The sequence below is a fragment of the Malus sylvestris genome, chromosome 4 (assembly GCF_916048215.2).
Source record: "Malus sylvestris chromosome 4, drMalSylv7.2, whole genome shotgun sequence".
Lineage (NCBI taxonomy): Eukaryota > Viridiplantae > Streptophyta > Magnoliopsida > Rosales > Rosaceae > Malus > Malus sylvestris.
In genome coordinates, this window is record NC_062263.1 from 844,602 (window position 1) to 865,712 (window position 21,111).

The 21,111-nt window shown below is 39.7% G+C and overlaps 2 protein-coding genes across 2 annotated transcripts; both read right to left on the reverse strand.

Moving 5' to 3' along the window:
• Positions 1 to 34: 34 nt before the first annotated feature.
• Positions 35 to 3,796, reverse strand: LOC126618485 (purple acid phosphatase 15-like). Its single transcript, XM_050286566.1, has 7 exons — positions 3,462 to 3,796; positions 2,548 to 2,739; positions 1,936 to 2,269; positions 1,624 to 1,841; positions 1,338 to 1,528; positions 896 to 1,180; positions 35 to 357 (listed from the first exon to the last, which is right to left on the reverse strand). Exons 1-7 carry the CDS (start codon positions 3,748 to 3,750, stop codon positions 232 to 234), a joined length of 1,635 nt encoding a protein of 544 aa, XP_050142523.1. The 5' UTR covers positions 3,751 to 3,796; the 3' UTR covers positions 35 to 231.
• Positions 3,797 to 4,526: 730 nt separating this feature from the next.
• Positions 4,527 to 12,962, reverse strand: LOC126618484 (purple acid phosphatase 15-like). The gene is made up of 7 exons (XM_050286565.1): positions 12,642 to 12,962; positions 6,884 to 7,075; positions 6,271 to 6,604; positions 5,959 to 6,176; positions 5,672 to 5,862; positions 5,229 to 5,513; positions 4,527 to 4,848 (listed from the first exon to the last, which is right to left on the reverse strand). The coding sequence occupies exons 1-7, from the start codon at positions 12,928 to 12,930 to the stop codon at positions 4,723 to 4,725; spliced, it is 1,635 nt and encodes a 544-aa protein (XP_050142522.1). The 5' UTR covers positions 12,931 to 12,962; the 3' UTR covers positions 4,527 to 4,722.
• Positions 12,963 to 21,111: the final 8,149 nt, after the last annotated feature.

Below are 21,111 nucleotides of genomic sequence, written 5' to 3' on the forward strand. Positions count from 1 at the left end.
TTGTCGTTTGCTATGCACGTAAACCGCTGGAAGATTACAGAAGATATGAAATTTTATTGGAAGAAATTGTATTAGATTATGTGGAAGATAATTTAACCCTGTCGTCCACAAGTTGAAGACAGAGGGCTCACAACTAGAAATCTGCAGAAGTATTACAAAAATGTAGGGATGAACCAATCTGTTGTTATGATATTATTCAATAACGTCCTTCGGTTTCCCGCTCGCCATTGTTTATGCACCGTTGTCTGTAACCGGACACCTATCGGGCTGCCTTACAATGTAAATTAGGTCTGCAGAGGTGCTGTACATGTCCTGATTCCGGTGCCAAGTCCATAAAGCATAAGTCTCGTTTTTCACCTGCAAGTCGCACAGAAATACTTCTTAATCTTGTAACCGCGTAATTTTATACAAATTGCGTTGGTTGGATCTATTTTTCTAGGAAATTTAACGAAAAACTCCTGATACTATTTACTTCAACGAATAACCATATTTTTACACTAAAAAGTTAATCATGGTACTATTCACTTTACCCTTTATTTTATTCTTATCGTTAAAATTCAAAGTTTTCAAGTCCTTTTCATTAGTTTTCCTATTTTTGTACACAAATGCAGACATTTTTCAAGTCGGTGTATTTCTGAACAGCAATCATACTCATCAGGAGTCGAGACCTTAGCAGTTGATGCGGTCACAGAATTACGATTTCACAGTTCAATGAAGTTCTAGTTTTGCAGCTCAACGTGGATTCGGAATATTAGTTTCCATGCATGTGAAAGTGAACGTTCATAGTACTAAAAACTGAATGCAATTTGTTAAAGAAAGACTTAAATATGAAAATAATTTATCCGTAATACTGTCAAGAGTTTGTGTTTTCATAGCAAAGAGAAAAGGGAAGTACCTCTAGAATCCCATGGCCAAAGCTACTCTCTCGATACGCACTGTATTCAGGCTGCTTGTCCCAACAGAACTTTCCTGCTGCTGGGCCATTTGTGAAATTAAATGCGCAGAAGCCGCCCGTAAACTTATCCGGAGTTGTAGATGGTTCTGGGCAGTTTCCCGGTTCATCAGCATGCGCAATTGCCATCTTCTCCCGGTTACCACCATCACCAACTGTGATGTAAACAGGGCCGCAGGGATCCAATGTGTAGTTATACACTCGATTTGACCTCTCGTAGGCGTGAACCTGTTTATTAATTGTTTCCAAACAGTCAGAAGTAACTCTCATATTTTTTCAACAGCTTGACAAAGCACATATAATGGAAACTGTTAATACCACTAAGAATTCTGGAACGTATTTGGGGACTTCAAAACAAGTTCCTTTGCTCAAACTAAACACTTACATGGCCGTTGAAGACGATGTCAACACCATACTTATACAGTATGTCTTCCATCTCAACTTTCATACATTCCTCTTCTCTGTAATGTGCCGTGTAGGTGCTGTACCATGGCGGGTGCCATGCTGCTACCAACCAAGGAGTCACATTTCTGTCAACTTTAGCCAAGTCTTTCTCCAACCACTTGTATTGATCGTCTGCGAGAGAAAACCTAGTCATCTTAATATGTCCCTAACTCGTAACCATGCGAAAGAAGTGAAAATTTTCTTTTTGGGAAAGCAGATGCAATAACCTGATTTGTGATAGGCTGTGTAAGCACCGAGCATTATAAAGTGTATCCCGCCTGCGTTGAATGAATAAAATAACGTAGATGATGATCCACTCTCGTTGGAGGGGAATGCAAATCGCGAACTATAAGAAGCAAATGTTCGATTCCCAGCCTGTTCTTCGATCTCATGGTTCCCTTCTACCACCATCATTGGAACTTTAGACACTAGCGGCTGCATAAACCTGATAACAAACATACCATAATTTTGCAATTAGGTACGTTGTGCGAAAAATGACCAGGTGCTCCCTCATCAAAATAAAGCACAGGAAAACTCACCTTCCCCAGTAATCCCAACGAGGCTGATAAGTTTCGTGAATAGGAGTTTGCGAGAATGAGCAAGAGTAGCAATCAGACCCAGTGCCATTTGTGAGGTACAAGTTAGCATAAGTAACGTCCCCAACCAATAACATAAGATCAGGTCCGTTAGCCAACAAGTGATCGACCGTTGATGTAGTATTGTATGTAAGGCCAAGGTCCCCAACCACAGCTATTCTTCTGGGGTAACTCTTGGGACCGGAGGCTGGCATAGTCTTGAAATAAGATACTTTGCTCATATCTGCAATGCTAGGATCTCCACATTGATACTGATACAAAGTGTTGGGTCTCAATCCTGCACAAACCCTTTAAAATTCAGAGAACTGCATACAAAATCATACATCCGTAAGTCCAAACAAAAGCAAATTCAGACAAGCGTTCGTGAACATAAATGCACGCGTATCATTTGATGATTTTGTTAATTTGATTTCGAAATCATGAATTTTAACTTATACGGAATAAAGTTAAACGATTAAACAATGGATACAACTACATGTTAAGGAGCAGATCATAAAACAATTTCATATTTTAGGATACAAATTATTCATAAAGGGATTCAAGACTGATACGTACCTGTGAGACGAACATGGTGTATAATTCCGGAAGTGTAGTTTTGGAGGCCTTCAAACGGATACAGCTGATTGTAAATAAGGGAATACCCCGTTGATTGGTTATCCATAGGGAATCCGTACCTTCCATATGTAACAATACTTGAAACATTATTCGGATCCAGCGGTTTTATATTGTCTCCAATTTGAAATTCCCCTGCAAATTCGATCATGAGATAGATTTGAGAGTCTTCAATTCATCATGCAACTACATAACTCAATAGTTTTCGTTTACAAAAACAACAACCAAGTCTTATCTCACTAAATAGGGTTAGTTGTATGAATTCTAGAATGTCACAGCGTTCGGTTTTCTGCCAAGTCTTCCGTTGTTACACAACTCAATGGTTTTGGTTTACAACATTAAAGTGCTCAAGTCCACCCCAAAACATGCCCATCCAAAGACCAAAAGAAGTAACATTTCCATCCATGAACTGGCATCAGTCAATTGAATTCTAACAGTAATTATGATTTCTGTGTAACCAAACATTTATCAATGCCCCAAATAGGAAACAGTTAAAAGATTTTATTTTTCTCGAAAGGACGATATTCTTCTTATAATCTAACATAAACTACGGAAAGAGGTGTTCTTCTTATAATCTAACATAAACTACGGAAAGAGGTGTTCAAACTCGCATGCATGGGTGGAAGTACATTCACTCTAGCCAACGTGACTACGACATGAAATTAACATATCCTCGAAACAATCTCACTAAAATGTGAAAACCAAATATAAAACACATTTGTTAGATTAAAAACTCTCAATCTGCATAAGAACTTGAAAACAACATATCCAACCGAAAGTACAAGGTAAAGAAAGCAAAAGAACAAAAGAACAAAAGCTTGAGAGAGAGAGAGAGAGAGAGAGAGAGAGAGAGAGACCTGTAATCCAAGATATCCAGACAGAGTCATGGGTTGTAGAGAGAGAGACAGAGATTTGTTCGGGCTCGAAACCTTTGACGATTCTTCGAACTCGAGGATCAGTGTCCGGCAAGTCAACGGCATTGCCTCGAAAGCTGTCGTCGAGAGGAACAGTGACAGGCTTAAAGGGTCCTTCGAGGGTTGTCGGTATTCCTCCATTGACAAACGTGAAGCTCACGGGACTCACAGTCAGCACAAGCAGCAGATTAAAGGTTGCAACTTTGGGCGGTGGAAACAAAAACAAACCCATCTATTTTTACTATTATTATTGTTTGAATTAAACAGAAACGAAACTCAAATATAAATAGAAGAACTGGACTTAGCTGCTGAAAGATCAGCAGCAGCAGTTGCTTACGACCAATCACGACTGAACACGTGTCTAAATTTTGATATTTGCTGCTGATCTGTTCAGTAGCGAAATTCTATCCTGGATAGAAATAGAAACCCAACACGCCTTCCAGAAAAAACCAAAAAAGAAACCCAACAAAATTATTGAAGGCTTGCTGTAAAATCCTATGTTGAAGCTAAACGTCAAACAGACAAGGACAAAGAAAATATGGCCGGTTTTGACTTTTTTTTTAATATAAAAGCACTCCAAAATTTCGAGAGGAAACATCTACTTGTAAGCCGGGGTTTTTTGGTTCCCTTCTCTCAAACCAAATGTTGTGTCATCAATAGAAATAAGCACGTTAATCAACCCTTAAATAATAATTCAATCAACAACTTCCATGTCATTTAATTTACCATATTTTATCTACAAATTTAGTTTTCTTAACATTATCGTTTCTAAATTATTAAATTTGGTGTGTTTTTTCTAAGTGTTATTTTATCGAAGTCTTACTTGTAAAAACAAATAATCTCAGGACCGGCCCTGGTCAGTACTAGCCAGTTCAGTTTTAAATCTAAGCTACAATTGTGGTTCACTACTCACCTATCAGTTCCTATCAGTTTTTAATCTAAGCTGCAATGGTGGTTTGCTACGCATCTATTAATTGTGGTTTGCTATGCACGTAAACGGCTGGAGGATTACAGAAGAAATGAAATTTTATTGGAAGAAATTGTATTAGATTATGTGAAAGATAATTTAACCCTGTCGTCCACAAGTTGAAGACACGGGCTCACAACTAGAAATCTGCAGAAGTATTACAAAAATGTAGGGATGAACCAATCTGTTGTTATGATATTATTCAATAACGTCCTTCGGTTTCCCGCTCGCCATTGTTTATGCACCGTTGTCTGTAACCGGACACCTATCGGGCTGCCTTACAATGTAAATTAGGTCTGCAGAGGTGCTGTACATGTCCTGATTCCGGTGCCAAGTCCATAAAGCATAAGTCTCGTTTTTCACCTGCAAGTCGCACAGAAATACTTCTTAATCCTGTAACCGCGTAATTTTACACAAATTGCATTGGATGGATCTATTTTTCTACACAAATGCAGACATTTTTCAAGTCGGCTTCGAGTAGTGTTTTTCTAAACAGCACTCATCAGGAGTCGAGACCTTAGCAGTTGATGCGGTCACAGAATTACGATTTCACAGTTCAATGAAGTTCTAGTTTTTCAGCTCAACGTGGATTCGGAATATTAGTTTCCATGCATGTGAAAATGAACGTTCATAGTACTAAAAACTGAATGCAATTTGTTAAAGAAAGACTTAAATATGAAAATAATTTATCCGTAATACTGTCAAGAGTTTGTGTTTTCATAGCAAAGAGAAAAGGGAAGTACCTCTAGAATCCCATGGCCAAAGCTACTCTCTCGATACGCACTGTATTCAGGCTGCTTGTCCCAACAGAACTTTCCTGCTGCTGGGCCATTTGTGAAATTAAATGCGCAGAAGCCGCCCATAAACTTATCCGAAGTTGTAGATGGTTCTGGGCAGTTTCCGGGTTCATCAGCATGCGCAATTGCCATCTTCTCCCGGTTACCACCATCACCAACTGTGATGTAAACAGGGCCGCAGGGATCCAATGTGTAGTTATACACTCGATTTGACCTCTCGTAGGCGTGAACCTGTTCATTAATTGTTTCCAAACAGTCAGAAGTAACTCTCATATTTTTTCAACAGCTTGACAAAGCACATGTAATGGAAACTGTTAATACCACTAAGAATTCTGGAACGTATTTGGGGACTTCAAAAACAAGTTCCTTTGCTCCAACTAAACACTTACATGGCCGTTGAAGACGATGTCAACACCATACTTATACAGTATGTCTTCCATCTCAACTTTCATACATTCCTCTTCTCTGTAATGTGCCGTGTAGGTGCTGTACCATGGTGGGTGCCATGCTGCTACCAACCAAGGAGTTACATTTCTGTCAACTTTAGCCAAGTCTTTCTCCAACCACTTGTATTGATCGTCTGTGAGAGAAAACCTAGTCATCTTAGTATGTCCCTAACTAATAACCATGCGAAAGAAGTGAAAATTTTCTTTTTTGGGAAAGCAGATGCAGTAACCTGATTTGTGATAGGCTGTGTAAGCACCGAGCATTATAAAGTGTATCCCGCCTGCATTGAATGAATAAAACAACGTAGATGATGATCCACTCTCGTTGGAGGGGAATGCAAATCGCGAACTATAAGAAGCAAATGTTCGATTCCCAGCCTGTTCTTCGATCTCATGGTTCCCTTCTACCACCATCATTGGAACTTTAGACACTAGCGGCTGCATAAACCTGATAACAAACATACCATAATTTTGCAATTAGGTACGTTGTGCGAAAAATGACCAGGTGCTCCCTCATCACAATAAAGCACAGAAAAACTCACCTTCCCCAGTAATCCCAACGAGGCTGATAAGTTTCATCAATAGGAGTTTGCGAGAATAAGCAAGAGTAGCAATCAGACCCAGTGCCATTTGTGAGGTACGTGTTAGCATAAGTAAGGTCCCCAACCAATAACATAAGATCAGGTCCGTTAGCCAACAAGTGGTCGACCGTTGATGTAGTATTGTATGTAAGGCCAAGGTCCCCAACCACAGCTATTCTTCTGGGGTAACTCTTGGGACCGGAGGCTGGCATAGTCTTGAAATAAGATATTTTGCTCATATCTGCAATGCTAGGATCTCCACATTGATACTGATACAAAGTGTTGGGTCTCAATCCTGCACAAACCCGTTAATATTTATAGAATTGCATACAAAATCATACATCCGTAAGTCCAAACAAAAGCAAATTCAGACGAGCGTTCGTGGACATAAATGCATGCGTATCATTTGATGATTTTGTTAATTTGATTTCGAAATCATGAATCTTAACTTATACGGAATACAGTTAAACGATTAAACAATGGATACAACTATATGTTAAGGAGCAGATCATAAAACAATTTCATATTTTAGGATACAAAATTATTCATAAGGGGATTCAAGACTGATTCGTACCTGTGAGACGAACATGGTGTATAATTCCGGAAGTGTAGTTTTGGAGGCCTTCAAACGGATACAGCTGATTGTAAATAAGGGAATACCCCGTTGATTGGTTATCCATAGGGAATCCGTACCTTCCATATGTAACAATACTTGAAACATTATTCGGATCCAACGGTTTTATATTGTCTCCAATTTGAAATTCCCCTGCAAATTCGATCATGAGATAGATTTGAGAGTCTTCAATTCATCATGCAACTACATAACTCAATAGTTTTCGTTTACAACAACAACAATTAGGTACGTTGTATGAATTCTAGAATGTCACTGCGTTCAGTTTCCGTCAAGTCTTCCGTTGTTACATAACTCAATGGTTTTTGTTAAGTTTGATATTTCTGTATATTCATACTGCTGCAATGGCAGCATTGCTTTATACATTGGATACGTACACGCATGCATTAAACTAAATATAAATGAAGGTGGAGTCCTCGCTGCCCATAGTGCAGAAACTGCCCATAAAGCACAAACACAGATGCACAGCCCACGTGGGCAGTTTAGCTGTCAAGGCATGTGTTGAAACCATGTGCAATATTCTTCTGACAGGTTTGCTCTTTAACATTCCCCCTCAAGTTGGAATGGATGTTGATTATTCCTAACTTGTGGAGCAAAGTCGTAAACTGATGTAAGCTCAGTGGCTTTGTGAAGATGTCAGCTGGTTGCTTCATGGTTGAAATATGAGACGTCCTTATCATACCACTTTGAATCCTTTCTCGTACAAGGTGGCAGTCAATTTCTATGTGTTTGGTTCTTTCGTGAAAGACCGGATTCGAAGCGATGTGAAGTGCTGCTTGATTATCGCAATACAACTTGACTGGATGTTTATGTTTGATGCCCAAGTCTTGTAAAACATATTTCAGCCAAGTGACTTCACAACAAGATGCTGCCATTGAGCGATACTCCGCCTCCGCACTAGAACGTGACACAGTGTTTTGTTTCTTGCTTTTCCAGGAGATTAAGGATTCTCCAAGGAATACACAATATCTGGTGGTAGAACGTCGTGTGTCACGACATCTGGCCCAATCTGCATCACAAAAGGCATTCAGTTGGATTGGACTTCTTGCAGAGAGAAAAATACCTTGCCCTGGTGTATGCTTAATGTATCGTAAGACTCGGTGGGCTGCCTCCAAGTGTGGAGTTCGAGGCTTCTCCATAAATTGACTAAGAATGTGGACAGCATAGACCAAATCAGGGCGCGTGATTGTCAGGTAGATTAGTCTCCCAATAAGTCGTCGATAAGAATAAGGATCAGTGATGCATTGTCCTTCGTCCTTTATGAGTGATAAGTTTTGCTCCATAGGAGAGGTGGCTACTTTTGCACCAAGGTAACCTGCATCCTCAAGTATTTCAAGGGCATATTTTCGCTGTGAGAGAGCGATCCCCTTACTAGAGCGAGCAATTTCGATGCCCAAAAAATATTTTAGTTGGCCAAGGTCTTTCAACTTGAATTGCTTCGTAAGGAAAGACTTGATATCCTCAATTGCTTGTATGTTATTTCCTGCCAGGATAATATCGTCAACATATACAAGGAGAGCAGTGAATTTACCATCATGGTTTCGGACGAACAATGAATAGTCTGCCTTGGATTGTTGATAACCAGCTTTGCTAAGAGCACAAGAGAGTTTGATAAACCATTGACGAGAGGCTTGCTTAAGCCCATACAAAGATTTATGAAGTTTACAAACTCGTGTTTCCCCCTTTCGTCCGAAACCAGGGGGCAAGGACATGTAGACACCTTCTTCAAGGTCACCATGAAGGAAGGCATTGTGAACATCAAGTTGGTGAAGGTGCCATTGTTGGACTGAGGCAACGGCAAGAAGTAGGCGGACTGTAGTCAGTTTTGCAACCGGAGCAAAAGTCTCACGATAGTCTAAGCCTTCAATTTGGCTATAACCTTTGGCAACCAAGCGTGCTTTATACCGCTCAACTAATCCATCGGAACGAAATTTGATTTTGTAGACCCACTTACATCCAACCGGCTGCTTTCCAGGGGGCAATGGTTGAAGAGACCATGTCCTATTTGCAGCAAGGGCTGCCAGTTCTTCTTCCATGGCTAAACGCCATTGGGGGTCGCGTACGGCCTGTGAGAATGAACTGGGTTCTATGGCAGCTGAAATGGAAGTGGTGAAAGCACGATGGCGAGCAGATAAGCGATCATATGTGAGTACATCAGACAAAGGATAAGAAGTACCTACCACTGTGGTCAATGCCGAGTGAGATGAAGGGACGGACCGAGAAGGAAGGTTAATGCCAACGTGATATTGTTGAAGATAACCAGGTGCATGAGTGAGGCGTTTAAGACGAGGTGGTGAAGGGGATTGGTCGACTGAAGAGGATGGATCGACTGAAGTGGATTGGTCTACTGAATCTTGTTCTAATGGAAGGGACGGATGAATGATGGTGTCATCACAGTCAATATCTTGAGTATATGGAAACACAACAGGTGAGACGGCAACGGAAGAAGAAAAAGGGAACACATTTTCATGAAAAATAACATCACGGGAAATAAAAATTTTACCCGTTTGAAGGTCGTAAACTCGATATCCTTTGGTGCCGTATGGATAGCCAAGAAAAATACAACGTGTGGCTCTTGCATCAAATTTGGTTGGTCTATGGTGGTGTGTGGAAGAGAAACATAAACAACCAAACACTCGCAAATGTGCATATGTTGGCTGTTTGTGATGAAGGATTTCATAGGGTGATTTTCCGTGAAGAAGAGGAGTGAGAGTCCTATTAATGAGATAAGTGGCAGTTAGGATTGCATTACCCCAAAATTTCTTGGGAAGATGAGATTGAAAAAGCAAGGCTCTAGCAACGTTAAGTAAGTGGCGGTGTTTACGCTCTGCTACCCCGTTTTGTTGGGGAGTAGAGACACAACTTGTTTGATGTAGAATGCCTTTAGATGAAAAAAAATGGGTCATAAAAAATTCTGGACCATTATCACTACGAAGAACCTTAACTCGTGTGGAAAATTGTGTTTCAACAAGGTGGATGAATGTGATGAGATATGATCGTGCATCTGATTTGTGATTCATTAAATAAACCCATGTGCATCGTGTGAAATCATCTACAATGGTCAAGAAATATTGTGCCCCTGTGATAGTGGGAACATGGTAACCTCCCCAAATGTCAACATGAATTAATTCAAAAGGAGCTTTTGTTTTAATAGAACTCAAAGGAAAAGGAGCACGTGTTTGTTTGGCTAAGGGGCAGATCAAACAATCATCAATGCTACAAAAATTCAAATTTTTAATGCAAGGGGAGATAGCCCGTAAGGTTTTGTTGGAAAGATGGCCAAGGCGTTGATGCCAAAGCTGAGAAGCAGAAAGAGTAACAACTGACACTGAATTGCACCTGGTTTTCGTCACATTATCAAGGTAGTAGAGGCCTCCTTGTTCAGTTCCCGTCCCAATCATCTTCCCCGATTGTTGGCCCTGAAGTAGACACTTTTTATCAGTGAAGATGACAAAGCAAGATGAGGTATTAGTGATTTTGCTGACAGAAATTAAATTCAGTTTAAATGATGGAACACAAAGCACGTTGTAAAGGACGAGATCGTTCGAGAGACGAACTGTGCCAATATGTGTGATATCGGCAAGTGCATGATTGGGTAGGTGCACTTGTCGATTGTATACCGGAACGTTTGTGGTCATCAAACTTGGTGAGCAAACCATGTGGTATGTGGCGCCAGTATCGAAAATCCAGTTCCTTCCCTTATTGAGAGGAGAAGCACAAAGAACTCTACCTGATAAATCATTCATAGTAGAGGTGGTACCGACATGGTTAGATGTGGATTTAGACTGGCTCTTATCAAGTAGTGCAAGCAGGTTGTGGTATTGCTCGGGAGTGAGGCTGTAGGATGAAGGAGATGTTGCTGGAGGCGTTGGTTTGATGTCAACGTGATTAGCCTTGGAGTTGAACCCCTGCGAGTTGGAACCCCTGCGATCTTGATAATCTCCCTTATCGCTGTTGTCCTTTGCCTTTTTCAATTTGCGGCATTGGTCTATGGTGTGACCTCTCCAATTACAGTAGTTGCACTTGAGGTGTGCACGACAGGTTTCTGAAGTATGTCCGGTTGCATCACAACGGCCACATTTTAAATGGGAATTTCTAGGAGAAAAATTCCTACCAGAGTTTCGCATGTTGTCCCGCACGGCGAAAGCTGCGGCATCAGTGATTGAAGACCGTCCAGGAGCATGTATTGAGACTGCTCTCTGTTTCTCATCTTGAATAATGAGTGAGAAAGCTTTGTTGACAGCAGGGAGAGGATCCATAAGTAAGAGTTGCCCACGAACTGCAGCGTAGGATTCATTGAGACTCATGAGAAACTTCATGGTTTTCTGACTTTGCTGAAACTGCATCAATTCTTTCGCAGCTCCACATGCACAGGTTGGGAGAGCGCACAAGGCATCACGTTCATCCCAAAAACTTTTCAGTTTGGTATAATATGCACCAATGTTCAAATTTCCTTGAACACTTCCATGTATCTCTTGTTCGATATGGAAGAGATGGACACTGTTTGTGTGAGAGAAGCGTTCCTTCAACTCATTCCAAATATCAGCTGCAACATTGTTGTAGATGACACTTGCACCAATATCTTTTGAGACAGAGTTGAGCAGCCAAGATTTCACGAGGTTGTTGCAACGAGTCCACTGTTGGTATTCAATTGTGGACGTCAACTCAGGCCTTTGAATGGTTCCATTGATGAATCCTTCCTTGTTCTTGGCATTGAGGGCCATGGTCATGGCTCGGCTCCAAGTGGAGTAATTTTCGTCATTCAATGGTTGTGTGACGAGAATCGCTCCAGGCTGATCGGAGTGATGAAGATAAAGAGGATCGCTGGGATCTTCGTATTTGGTGTGTTTGCTGGAAGAGTCAGTTGCCATGTTCACAGACAGTGTGCAGTGGCTGTGCTTTTCGGCTGTGCTTAATGGCTGTGACAGGTAGAGCAGCGACGATGGCTGTGTAGCGGTTTTGCGACGGCAAGGCAGCGAGTGTGCAGCTTGCAGTGCACTGGTTGCTGCAGTAGCAGATGTCGCTGTTCACAGTATAGCAGCGAAAGAGTGAAGGCAGAGCAGAGCAAAGGATTACCTGCGCTCTGATACCATGTTAAGTTTGATATTTCTATATATTCATACTGCTGCAATGGCAGCATTGCTTTATACATTGGATACGTACACGCATGCATTAAACTAAATATAAATGAAGGTGGAGTCCTCGCTGCCCATAGTGCAGAAACTGCCCATAAAGCACAAACACAGATGCACAGCCCACGTGGGCAGTTTAGCTGTCAAGGCATGTGTTGAAACCATGTGCAATATTCTTCTGACAGGTTTGCTCTTTAACAGTTTTGGTTTACAACATTAAAATGCTCAAGTCCACCCCAAAACATGCCCATCCAAAGACCAAAAGAAGTAACATTTCCATCCTTTAATATTCTTCTTATAATCTAACATAAACTACGGAAAGGGGTATCCAAACTCGCATGCATGGGTGGAAGTACATAATACATTCACTCTGGCCAACGTGACTACGACACGAAATTAACAGATCCTCCAAACAATTTCACTAAAATGTGAAAACTAAATATAAAACTCATTTGTTAGATTAAAAACTCTCAATCTGCATAAGAACTTGGAAACAACATATCCAACCAAAGGTACAAGGCAAAGAAAGCAAAAGAACAAAAGAACAAAAGCTTGAGAGAGAGAGAGACCTGTAATCCAAGATATCCAGACAGAGTCATAGGTTGTAGAGAGAGAGACAGAGATTTGTTCAGGCTCGAAACCCTTGACGATTCTTCGAACTCGAGGATCAGTGTCCGGCAATTCAACGGCATTGCCTCGAAAGCTGTCGTCGAGAGGAACAGTGACAGGCTTAAAGGGTCCTTCGAGGGTTGTCGGTATTCCTCCATTGACAAACGTGAAGCTCACGGGACTCACAGTCAGCACAAGCAGCAGATTAAAGGTTGCAACTTTGGGCGGTGGAAACAAAAACAAACCCATCTATTTTTACTATTATTATTGTTTGAATTAAACAGAAACGAAACTCAAATATAAATAGAAGAACTGGACTTCGCCGCTGAAAAATCAGCAGCAACTATTGCTTATAACTAATCACGACTCAATACGTGTCTAAATTTTAATTTTTTCTGATCTGTTCAGCAGTGAAGTTCTATCCTAAATAGAAATAGAAACCCAACACGTCTTCCAATAAAAAACAAAAACAGAAACCCAACAAAATTATTGAAGGCTTCCTATGTTGAAGCTAGAAGTCAAACAGACAAAGACAAAGAAAATATGGCCGGTTTTGATTTGTTTTTTTTTTTAATACAAACGATGTATCTAATTCTAAACTCCACTAAGGAGAGAAACAGCGTTCAATTTTCTTAGATACTACGGATGAAAATGAACGTTTTATTTAGCGGAACAATCCTACATTTGCAACCGGATTCAATGAAATGAAGAGGATGACAGGTTTGGAGTTTCTTTTTAAGAAACTAATAATTTTGTTACTAGCAGTTATTTTATATTTAACAATTTTGTCAGTTTCAATCCGAGGCTTCTTTTGTTTCTGTATGAACACATGTTATATATAGTTGTTTATGCTTGCTTGATTTATGTTAACTAATTAGTATCTGAATTGTTATGTATGCATTGGATTGAGATTACTTTCCATTTACATTTAGGTTTTTATTTTTATTTTTAAAATGTATGAACTTATACACTTTTATTAATTTGTCATATAAATTAAAATTTTAAGAGATTTGTCACATCTAATTTATAAAATTATTAATTTGTCGTTTCACTCTAAGTTTTTCAACCAAAATAAGTAATGTGCAAAGGCACATGACTTGGTTTCAAGGTTATTTCAGACCCTTTAACTCGCGCCATGCCACTTCGAGATTGTTTTGAACATTTCAACTCCTTTTTTTAAGAATGCGATGGACCTCGTTGAATTCTCAAAACTTGTAATTAGTTAAAGTCTATGTTAGTAAGCTTAATACACTTTTTTAGTAGTTAACTATAAAGTTTTTGAAAAAACACGACATTTTTTTCTTAGCCAAAATTTTGGGTTCGTACCAAAGGGAAGTAGATAACTTGTGAAAGGGATATCAAATGTCCGATGCCAATTTATTCCTCCACCTTCTAGTGTAAATATGTTATTGTATAAAAATAAAAATAAAAATAAAAACTTGTAAAAATGGTCAAAATTCGGGAATAATCATGAGCACAAGTTATGTGTAATGCACGTGATTAGTTTAGATAGAAAACTTAACGGAGTTAGGGTGGGATAACAAATTAATAATTTCGAAAATTTTGATATGACAAGTCGCGTAAAATTTTAGCTCATATGACAAACTGAAAAATATATATAAGTTCATATGACATTTCAAAATATTTATGTTTAATTTTATTTACTTTTTAACCTGTTCAACAAAATTTGCTTTCTAACCTTTAATAGCTGCGGTTAAACTGACTAAATGACCCCAAGATTTACTCATGGATCATGAATGACAAAAGCCCAAAACGAAGGAAAATCCAAATTCAACCAAATAAGTCTCAAAAGCCCAACATCACTAATGTAAAATCATCACAAATTATTCAAGTTCCTTAACATGTGTTTAATTAGCTCAATTCCTTCTCTTAAATACGAGACTCGCATTCAAGCAAAGAGAACATTCAGAAAAGAAGCAAGTTCAAGCCATTGAAATTAGATAACCTCTTTGGCAAACCATACACCAAATACTCAAAGATTTTCGTGTTGCTAGTTCAAGCTCGTTGAGAAATACCAAACACAAAACGAGCGTCGATTCCTTCCCTACCAAACTCGAAAATCACTGACCACATAACACTTTTCGTGATATGAATTTGTTCAGCATTAAGCTAGATGGTCCTTGATCAAATTTCAATATAGTCCAAAATTAAGTGTTCACCACGCTTAAATTAACGAAATATTGAAGAAATTCCGCGCCCCCTAAAAAAAAAAAATTGTGTGTTAGGAAATGTCGACGATTTAATAGAGTAATATTTTCAAGAGGTGTTGTACCTAGACATCTATTAACACACAAATTTTTCTATACACATGGACATGGTCTTATCTTATTGGTTTGCACGAAATTTCGTGTATACTACAGAGTTCGTAAAATGCGAACGAGTATTGATAAGAATTGTGTAATTCTACCAAACAATCATGACACAAGCCACACACCATATCATATCAGTGCTGAGGACCTGAGGTGATATGGTTCTCTTGCTGTAACCAGTTTGTTATAGTTTGTTACAGTGGGTTTCTTGCTTTAGTCTTTAGGTATGGGATCGAGAGCTCCTAGTAGCACCCATCACTTTTGCTTTCCTCACCCAACAAACTTTGGAAATCTTGTTTTGCCATTAATAATTTAAAGGAGTAATTAGGTTTTCATCCTTATTTTTACTACTCTATTGATTAAAACCTTATTACTTTTCAATTTTTGATCAAGGTCCTTTGTATTAATAATATCATTAATTATTTCAATAATAAAATATTTTTTATTTCTAAATATATTCATTTAATATTAAAAATGTTACAATTAGTATATTTATATTTATGGCTAAATTTTTTATCATATATTTTTATTTTTAGTTTGTACCCATTTTTAATTTGCAACCCTTATTTTTATTTTTTAGTTTGTACCCATTTTTAATTTGCAACCCTTTTTTAATTTGTACCAATTTTCCTTTTACTTTTAATTTGTACCCATATATTAATTTCTTTTTGTGCCCATATCTTTTAAAGTTTATTTGTATTGTACCCATATTTTTTTATTTATTTGTACCCATTTTATTTTTGCTAAATGTACCCATTTTGAAGAATGTACCCATGTTTTGATACAATAATTTTTTGGTTATTTTTTTATGAAGGTACCCATGTTTACACACACACACACACAATAGTATATTTATATTTTAATATTTTTAATCCCACAAATTATGGTTTTTTATTTAAAATCTCATTACTATAAACAACTATAAATTTTAATTTTTAATTTAAAAAATATAGTAACGTACATAGAAATAAATTATTAATTAATTTCAGGGACTTGGATCAAAAATTGAAAACCAACAAGGTTTCAGTCAAAGACTGTTCATAACTAGGGACCGCATCCAAAGTCTCCCTAATTTAAAACTAAAAAGCTGAAATAGAAAGTCTAACTTGAGAGATTCTTTGTTGTAACCGGTGACACCATGTGATAATTATCTAACGATTATATGATGTTTTATTTGAATTCATGACAACATTTATATCATCGGTAGTATTATTGAGATAACATGTATTGGTTTCAAAAGAATATCTCTCCCTTAACTCATATATGACCAGACCTTTTCATCCTGCGCTTTCTTCACTCACTCTCTCCTCCTCGTAGTTTTTTTCTAATTCTAATCATGGTGAACTAGAAGTTGAAATATTTGAGTTTTTAATGTACAAATTGATACTGAAAGTTTAAGTTTATGCATAAATACCAATTGAACATATTCAGTTTTGATTTTATGAAATACAAAGATTATTTTACACGTCTTCACATGATATTAATCATCGGAGTATAACGACTTATTGTGATCTTTTTCTCTCACTTTCCCTCATTTTCTTGCTCACCAAACACTGTTCTTGTGCGATTTTCTTCTCAAATTTTCTCTGCCAATCTGTAATGTCTTCCATTTTGAATCCTTCATCTCCCGACGCAACTTGTATTCATTCTTAGCATCTCGTCTTACGCCAACTTCAAACCCTAGCTCTATGATTCCATCTGTCACAATTCAAAATAGGGCTGCAATGAGAAATATGTATGCAATACGTGAATTTTGGGCAAGTTTCTTTTCTTTTAAAAACAAAATGAGAAATATGTATGAAATACGTGAATTTTGCTTGTCTTGTTGAAAATGTGTAAAAGAATACATGTATAGCTGTGTTAGTAAGTGTTTAGCACGTTTTTTGTAGGACATCTTCAACCGAATGAACATAGTCCAGTTCAAAATTATAGCGTGCAAGAATATTTTTTAATGAACAATGTTAAGCCATATTTATATATCATCTTCAAACAACAACAACAACAACAACAACAAAGCCTTTTCCTACTAAGTGGGGTCGGCTATATGAATCCTAGAACGCCATTGCGCTCGGTTTTGTGTCATGTCCTCCGTTAGATCCAAGTACTCTAAGCCTTTTCTTAGAGTCTCTTCCAAAGTTTTCCTAGGTCTTCCTCTACCCCTTCGGCCCTGAACCTCTGTCCCGTAGTCACATCTTCGAACCGGAGCGTCAGTCGGCCTTCTTTGCACATGTCCAAATCACCGGAACCGATTTTCTCTCATCTTTCCTTCAATTTCGGCTACTCCTACTTTACCTCGGATATCCTCATTCTCAATCTTATCCTTTCTCGTGTGCCCACACATCCCACGAAACATCATCATCTCCGCTACACCCATTTTGTGTACGTGTTGAATGTTTCACCGCCCAACATTCTGTGTCATACAACATCGCTGGCCTTATTGCCGTCCTATAAAATTTTCCCTTGAGCTTCAATGGCCTACGACGGTCACACAACACGCCGGATGCACTCTTACACTTCATCCATCCAGCTCGTATTCTATAGTTGAGATCTCCATCTAATTCTCCGTTCTCTTGCAAGATAGATCATAGGTAGCGAAAACGGTCGCTTTTTGTGATCTTCGCTAGATTGCTCCGGTCATTAGTGTGGATAAGTATATAAATGGATAGAGATAGGAAAGCAAACACAAGATGTACGTGGTTCACCCAGATTGGCTACGTCCACGGAATAGAAGAGTTCTCATTAATTGTGAAGGGTTTACACAAGTACATAGGTTTAAGCTCTCATTTAGTGAGTACAAGTGAATGATTTAGTACAAATGACATTAGAGTACAAATGACATTAGGAAATATTGTGGGAGAATGATCTCGTAATCACGAAACTTCTAAGTATCGGAGTGTGGTATCATCTTGACTTGTCTTATCTGTCTCATAGGTAGATGTGGCAGCTTCTCTGGAAGTACTCTTCCTCCATCCAGGGGTGGTATCTTTAACTGGTGGAGATGCACAAGGTAATGTATCAATTTCACTTGAAGCTTACTTGTAGTTTCAGGCTTGGTCAAGCGCGATACAAACCATGTAGTAGGAGTCCCCCAAGTCGCCGAGCTAGGGGATCTGCTGAAAGAGGTGACAGACAAGGTAAGCAATCAGAGCTCCGGCTGATTGTTCACCTTCTCCCCATCTTGCAGCAGCATGAAGGATAAAGAGAAGAAAAATGAGAAGAGATGATATGGGATACTTTTGCTTTTGAAGTTTCCACAGGCTTATTCTTGAACTGAGCTGGAGGGTTTTCTGGTTTCCTCCAGAGTATAAGGCCGACTGAAGAATTTGAGGGTCAAAACAAGTCCATCAAATCTAGAGTACGTTCGACCCTGCTGATATGGGATACTTTTGCTTTTGACAGAGTAATGGATGTATAGGCACGTGTGCTGTTACGCTTGTCTCCACATGCTTCCTTGTATCCTTCGCACTTGCCCTATCTGTTCCTCAAGCAGATGCGGTATCTTCCCTGGAAACATAAGATGTTGAAGATGAGTACTCGAGAGCAATGCCAGGTAAGTAATTAGGTAAGGGGTTCCAGGCAGTCAGTTCCTGGTTGGGAGCTTGATTTCAAGTGCTGACTGATTGCTCTCTTTCTCCTTGTCTTGCAGGTAAAAACAAGGCCAAAGGAAAAGACAGGGAAAAAGCATGATATGGGATACTCTTGCTTTTAACCCTGATGATATGAGATATTCTTGCTCTAGTATAGCTTGTTTGCAGAGGTATTATCGGGGGGAAAGAAAGCTGAATATTTCGAAAGGCTTCGTTGGGAGTGCCCTCTCAGATATGAGGAAGGGTTAAGCATTTTTGCAGGTCTGCCTGTCCGTTGGGGATGGAGGTCGACATATATAGGAGTCTCCCTAACAACAAGTAGTAATGCTATTCCTTTACCCTGCTTGGTCATAGCACGGTAGTGGGAGCTGCCAGCTTCACATGTTTTAACTCTGTCAGAGCACTTTGAAAGAGTGGTATGTGGTATATGGCTCTCGAGATTCGGAGAACGATGCTTCTTCGATTTTTGAGAAAGCAATCATGCTGGGGGTCTGGCTCTCGAGATTCGGGGAGCAGTGTCTCTTCGATTTTTGAGAAATGAATCATGTTGGGAGTCTGGCTCTCGAGATTCGGAGGGCGGTGCCTCTTCGATTTTTTAGTAAGCAATCTTGTTGGGAGTGTTTTCTCGGATGTGAGTAAAGGTTGGGCATGTTTGCTAGTCTACCTTGCCACGAGGCACAGAGGTTGACACACAGGGACTTTCCAATTATCCAGCAGTGGTACTGTTCCTTTACCCTTGTGGGTAATAATATGGTAGCTAGACCTTCAAAATTTATGTGTCTAAACTTTGTTAGTGTTGTTTCTTTGCTATTCTTTTACCTTTCTTGGTCAGAGCGATGTAGTGGGAGCTGCAAGCTTCACGTGCTCAACTTTGGCAGAGACTTTGGCAAAGTTATCTGTGGTACCCATGAGCTATTGTTGCGTGTGGGAAGTGGGTGATTGAACAGTAAGATTCCTGTGCTTTCGACTTCACCAGAAGTCTTCGACAGAATGCCCATAATTTCCGCAAAGCTGAGTATATGTGTGACAGGTGCTGACAAGGCTAGAAAAGTAGGTGCCTCTTCGATTTCTGAGATCGGCCCTCGTGATCTCTGAGCAGCCCAGCTTTTGAGAAAGCGAGCGCCTCTTCGATTGATTCGGAGAACGATGCCTCTTCGATTTTTGAGAAAGCAATCATGCTGGGGGTCTGGCTCTCGAGATTCGGGGAGCAGTGTTTCTTCGATTTTTGAGAAAGTAATCATGTTGGGAGTCTGGCTCTCGAGATTCGGAGGGTGGTGCCTCTTCGATTTTGGAGCAAGCAATCTTGTTGGAAGTGTTTTCTCGAATGTGAGTAAAGGTTGGGCATGTTTGCTAGTCTACCTTGCCACGAAGCACAGAGGTTGACACACAGGGACTTTCCAATTATCCAGCAATGGTACTGTTCCTTTACCCTCTCTTCGATTTTTGAGAAAGTAGTAATGTTGGGAGTCTGGCTCTCGAGATTCGGAGGACGGTGCCTCTTCGATTTTGGAGCAAGCAATCTTATTGGGAGTGTTTTCTCGAATGTGAGTAAAGGTTGGGCATGTTTGCTAGTCTACCTTGCCACGAGGCACAGAGGTTGACACACAGGGACTTTCCAATTATCCAGCAGTGGTACTGTTCATTTACCCTTGTGGGTAATAATATGGTAGCTAGACCTTCAAAATTTATGGGTCTAAACTTTGTTAGTGCTGTTTCTTTGCTATTCTTTTACCCTTCTTGGTCAGAGCGATGTAGTGGGAGCTGCAAGCTTCACGTGCTCAACTTTGGCAGAGAACTTTGGCAAAGTTATCTGTGGTACCCATGAGCTATTGTTGTGTGTGGGAAGTGGGTGATTGGACAGTAAGATTCATGTGTTTTCTACTTCCCCAGAAGTCTTCGACAGAATACCCATAATTTCCGCAAAGCTGAGTGTGCGTGTGACAGGTGCTGACAAGGCTGGAAAAGTAGGTGCCTCTTCGATTTCTGAGATCGGCCCTCGTGGTCTCTGAGGAGCCCAGCTTTTAAGAAAGCGAGCGCCTCTTCGATTTCTGAGATCGGTTTTCATGGTCTTTGAGCAGCCCAACTTTTGAGAAAGCAAACACCTCTTCGATTTATGAGATCACCCTCGTGGTCTCTAAGCAGCCCAGCTTTTGAGAAAGCAAACGCCTCTTCGATTTCTGAGCAGGCGCCTCTTCGATGTCTGAAGCTCTGTCGAGTGCAGCTTTTTATAAGGGCTGACATTAAGTTCCAAAGCACACTTGAATCTCCACCAGTAGAAGCTTCATTCTTGCACTTCTAAGATCTTGATTTGTCCGACTTCTTCTCTCTTCAACACCTTTGAAAATGTCTGGCCCCTCCGACCGTCGTTTTGACTTGAACCTTGTTGAAGAGGTAGCCCCGCCTTCTCCAGACAACATATGGCGCCCATCCTTCGTCTCCCCTACTGGTCCTCTTACCGTTGGGGATTCCGTGATGAAGAATGATATGACCGCTGCGGTGGTGGCCAGGAACCT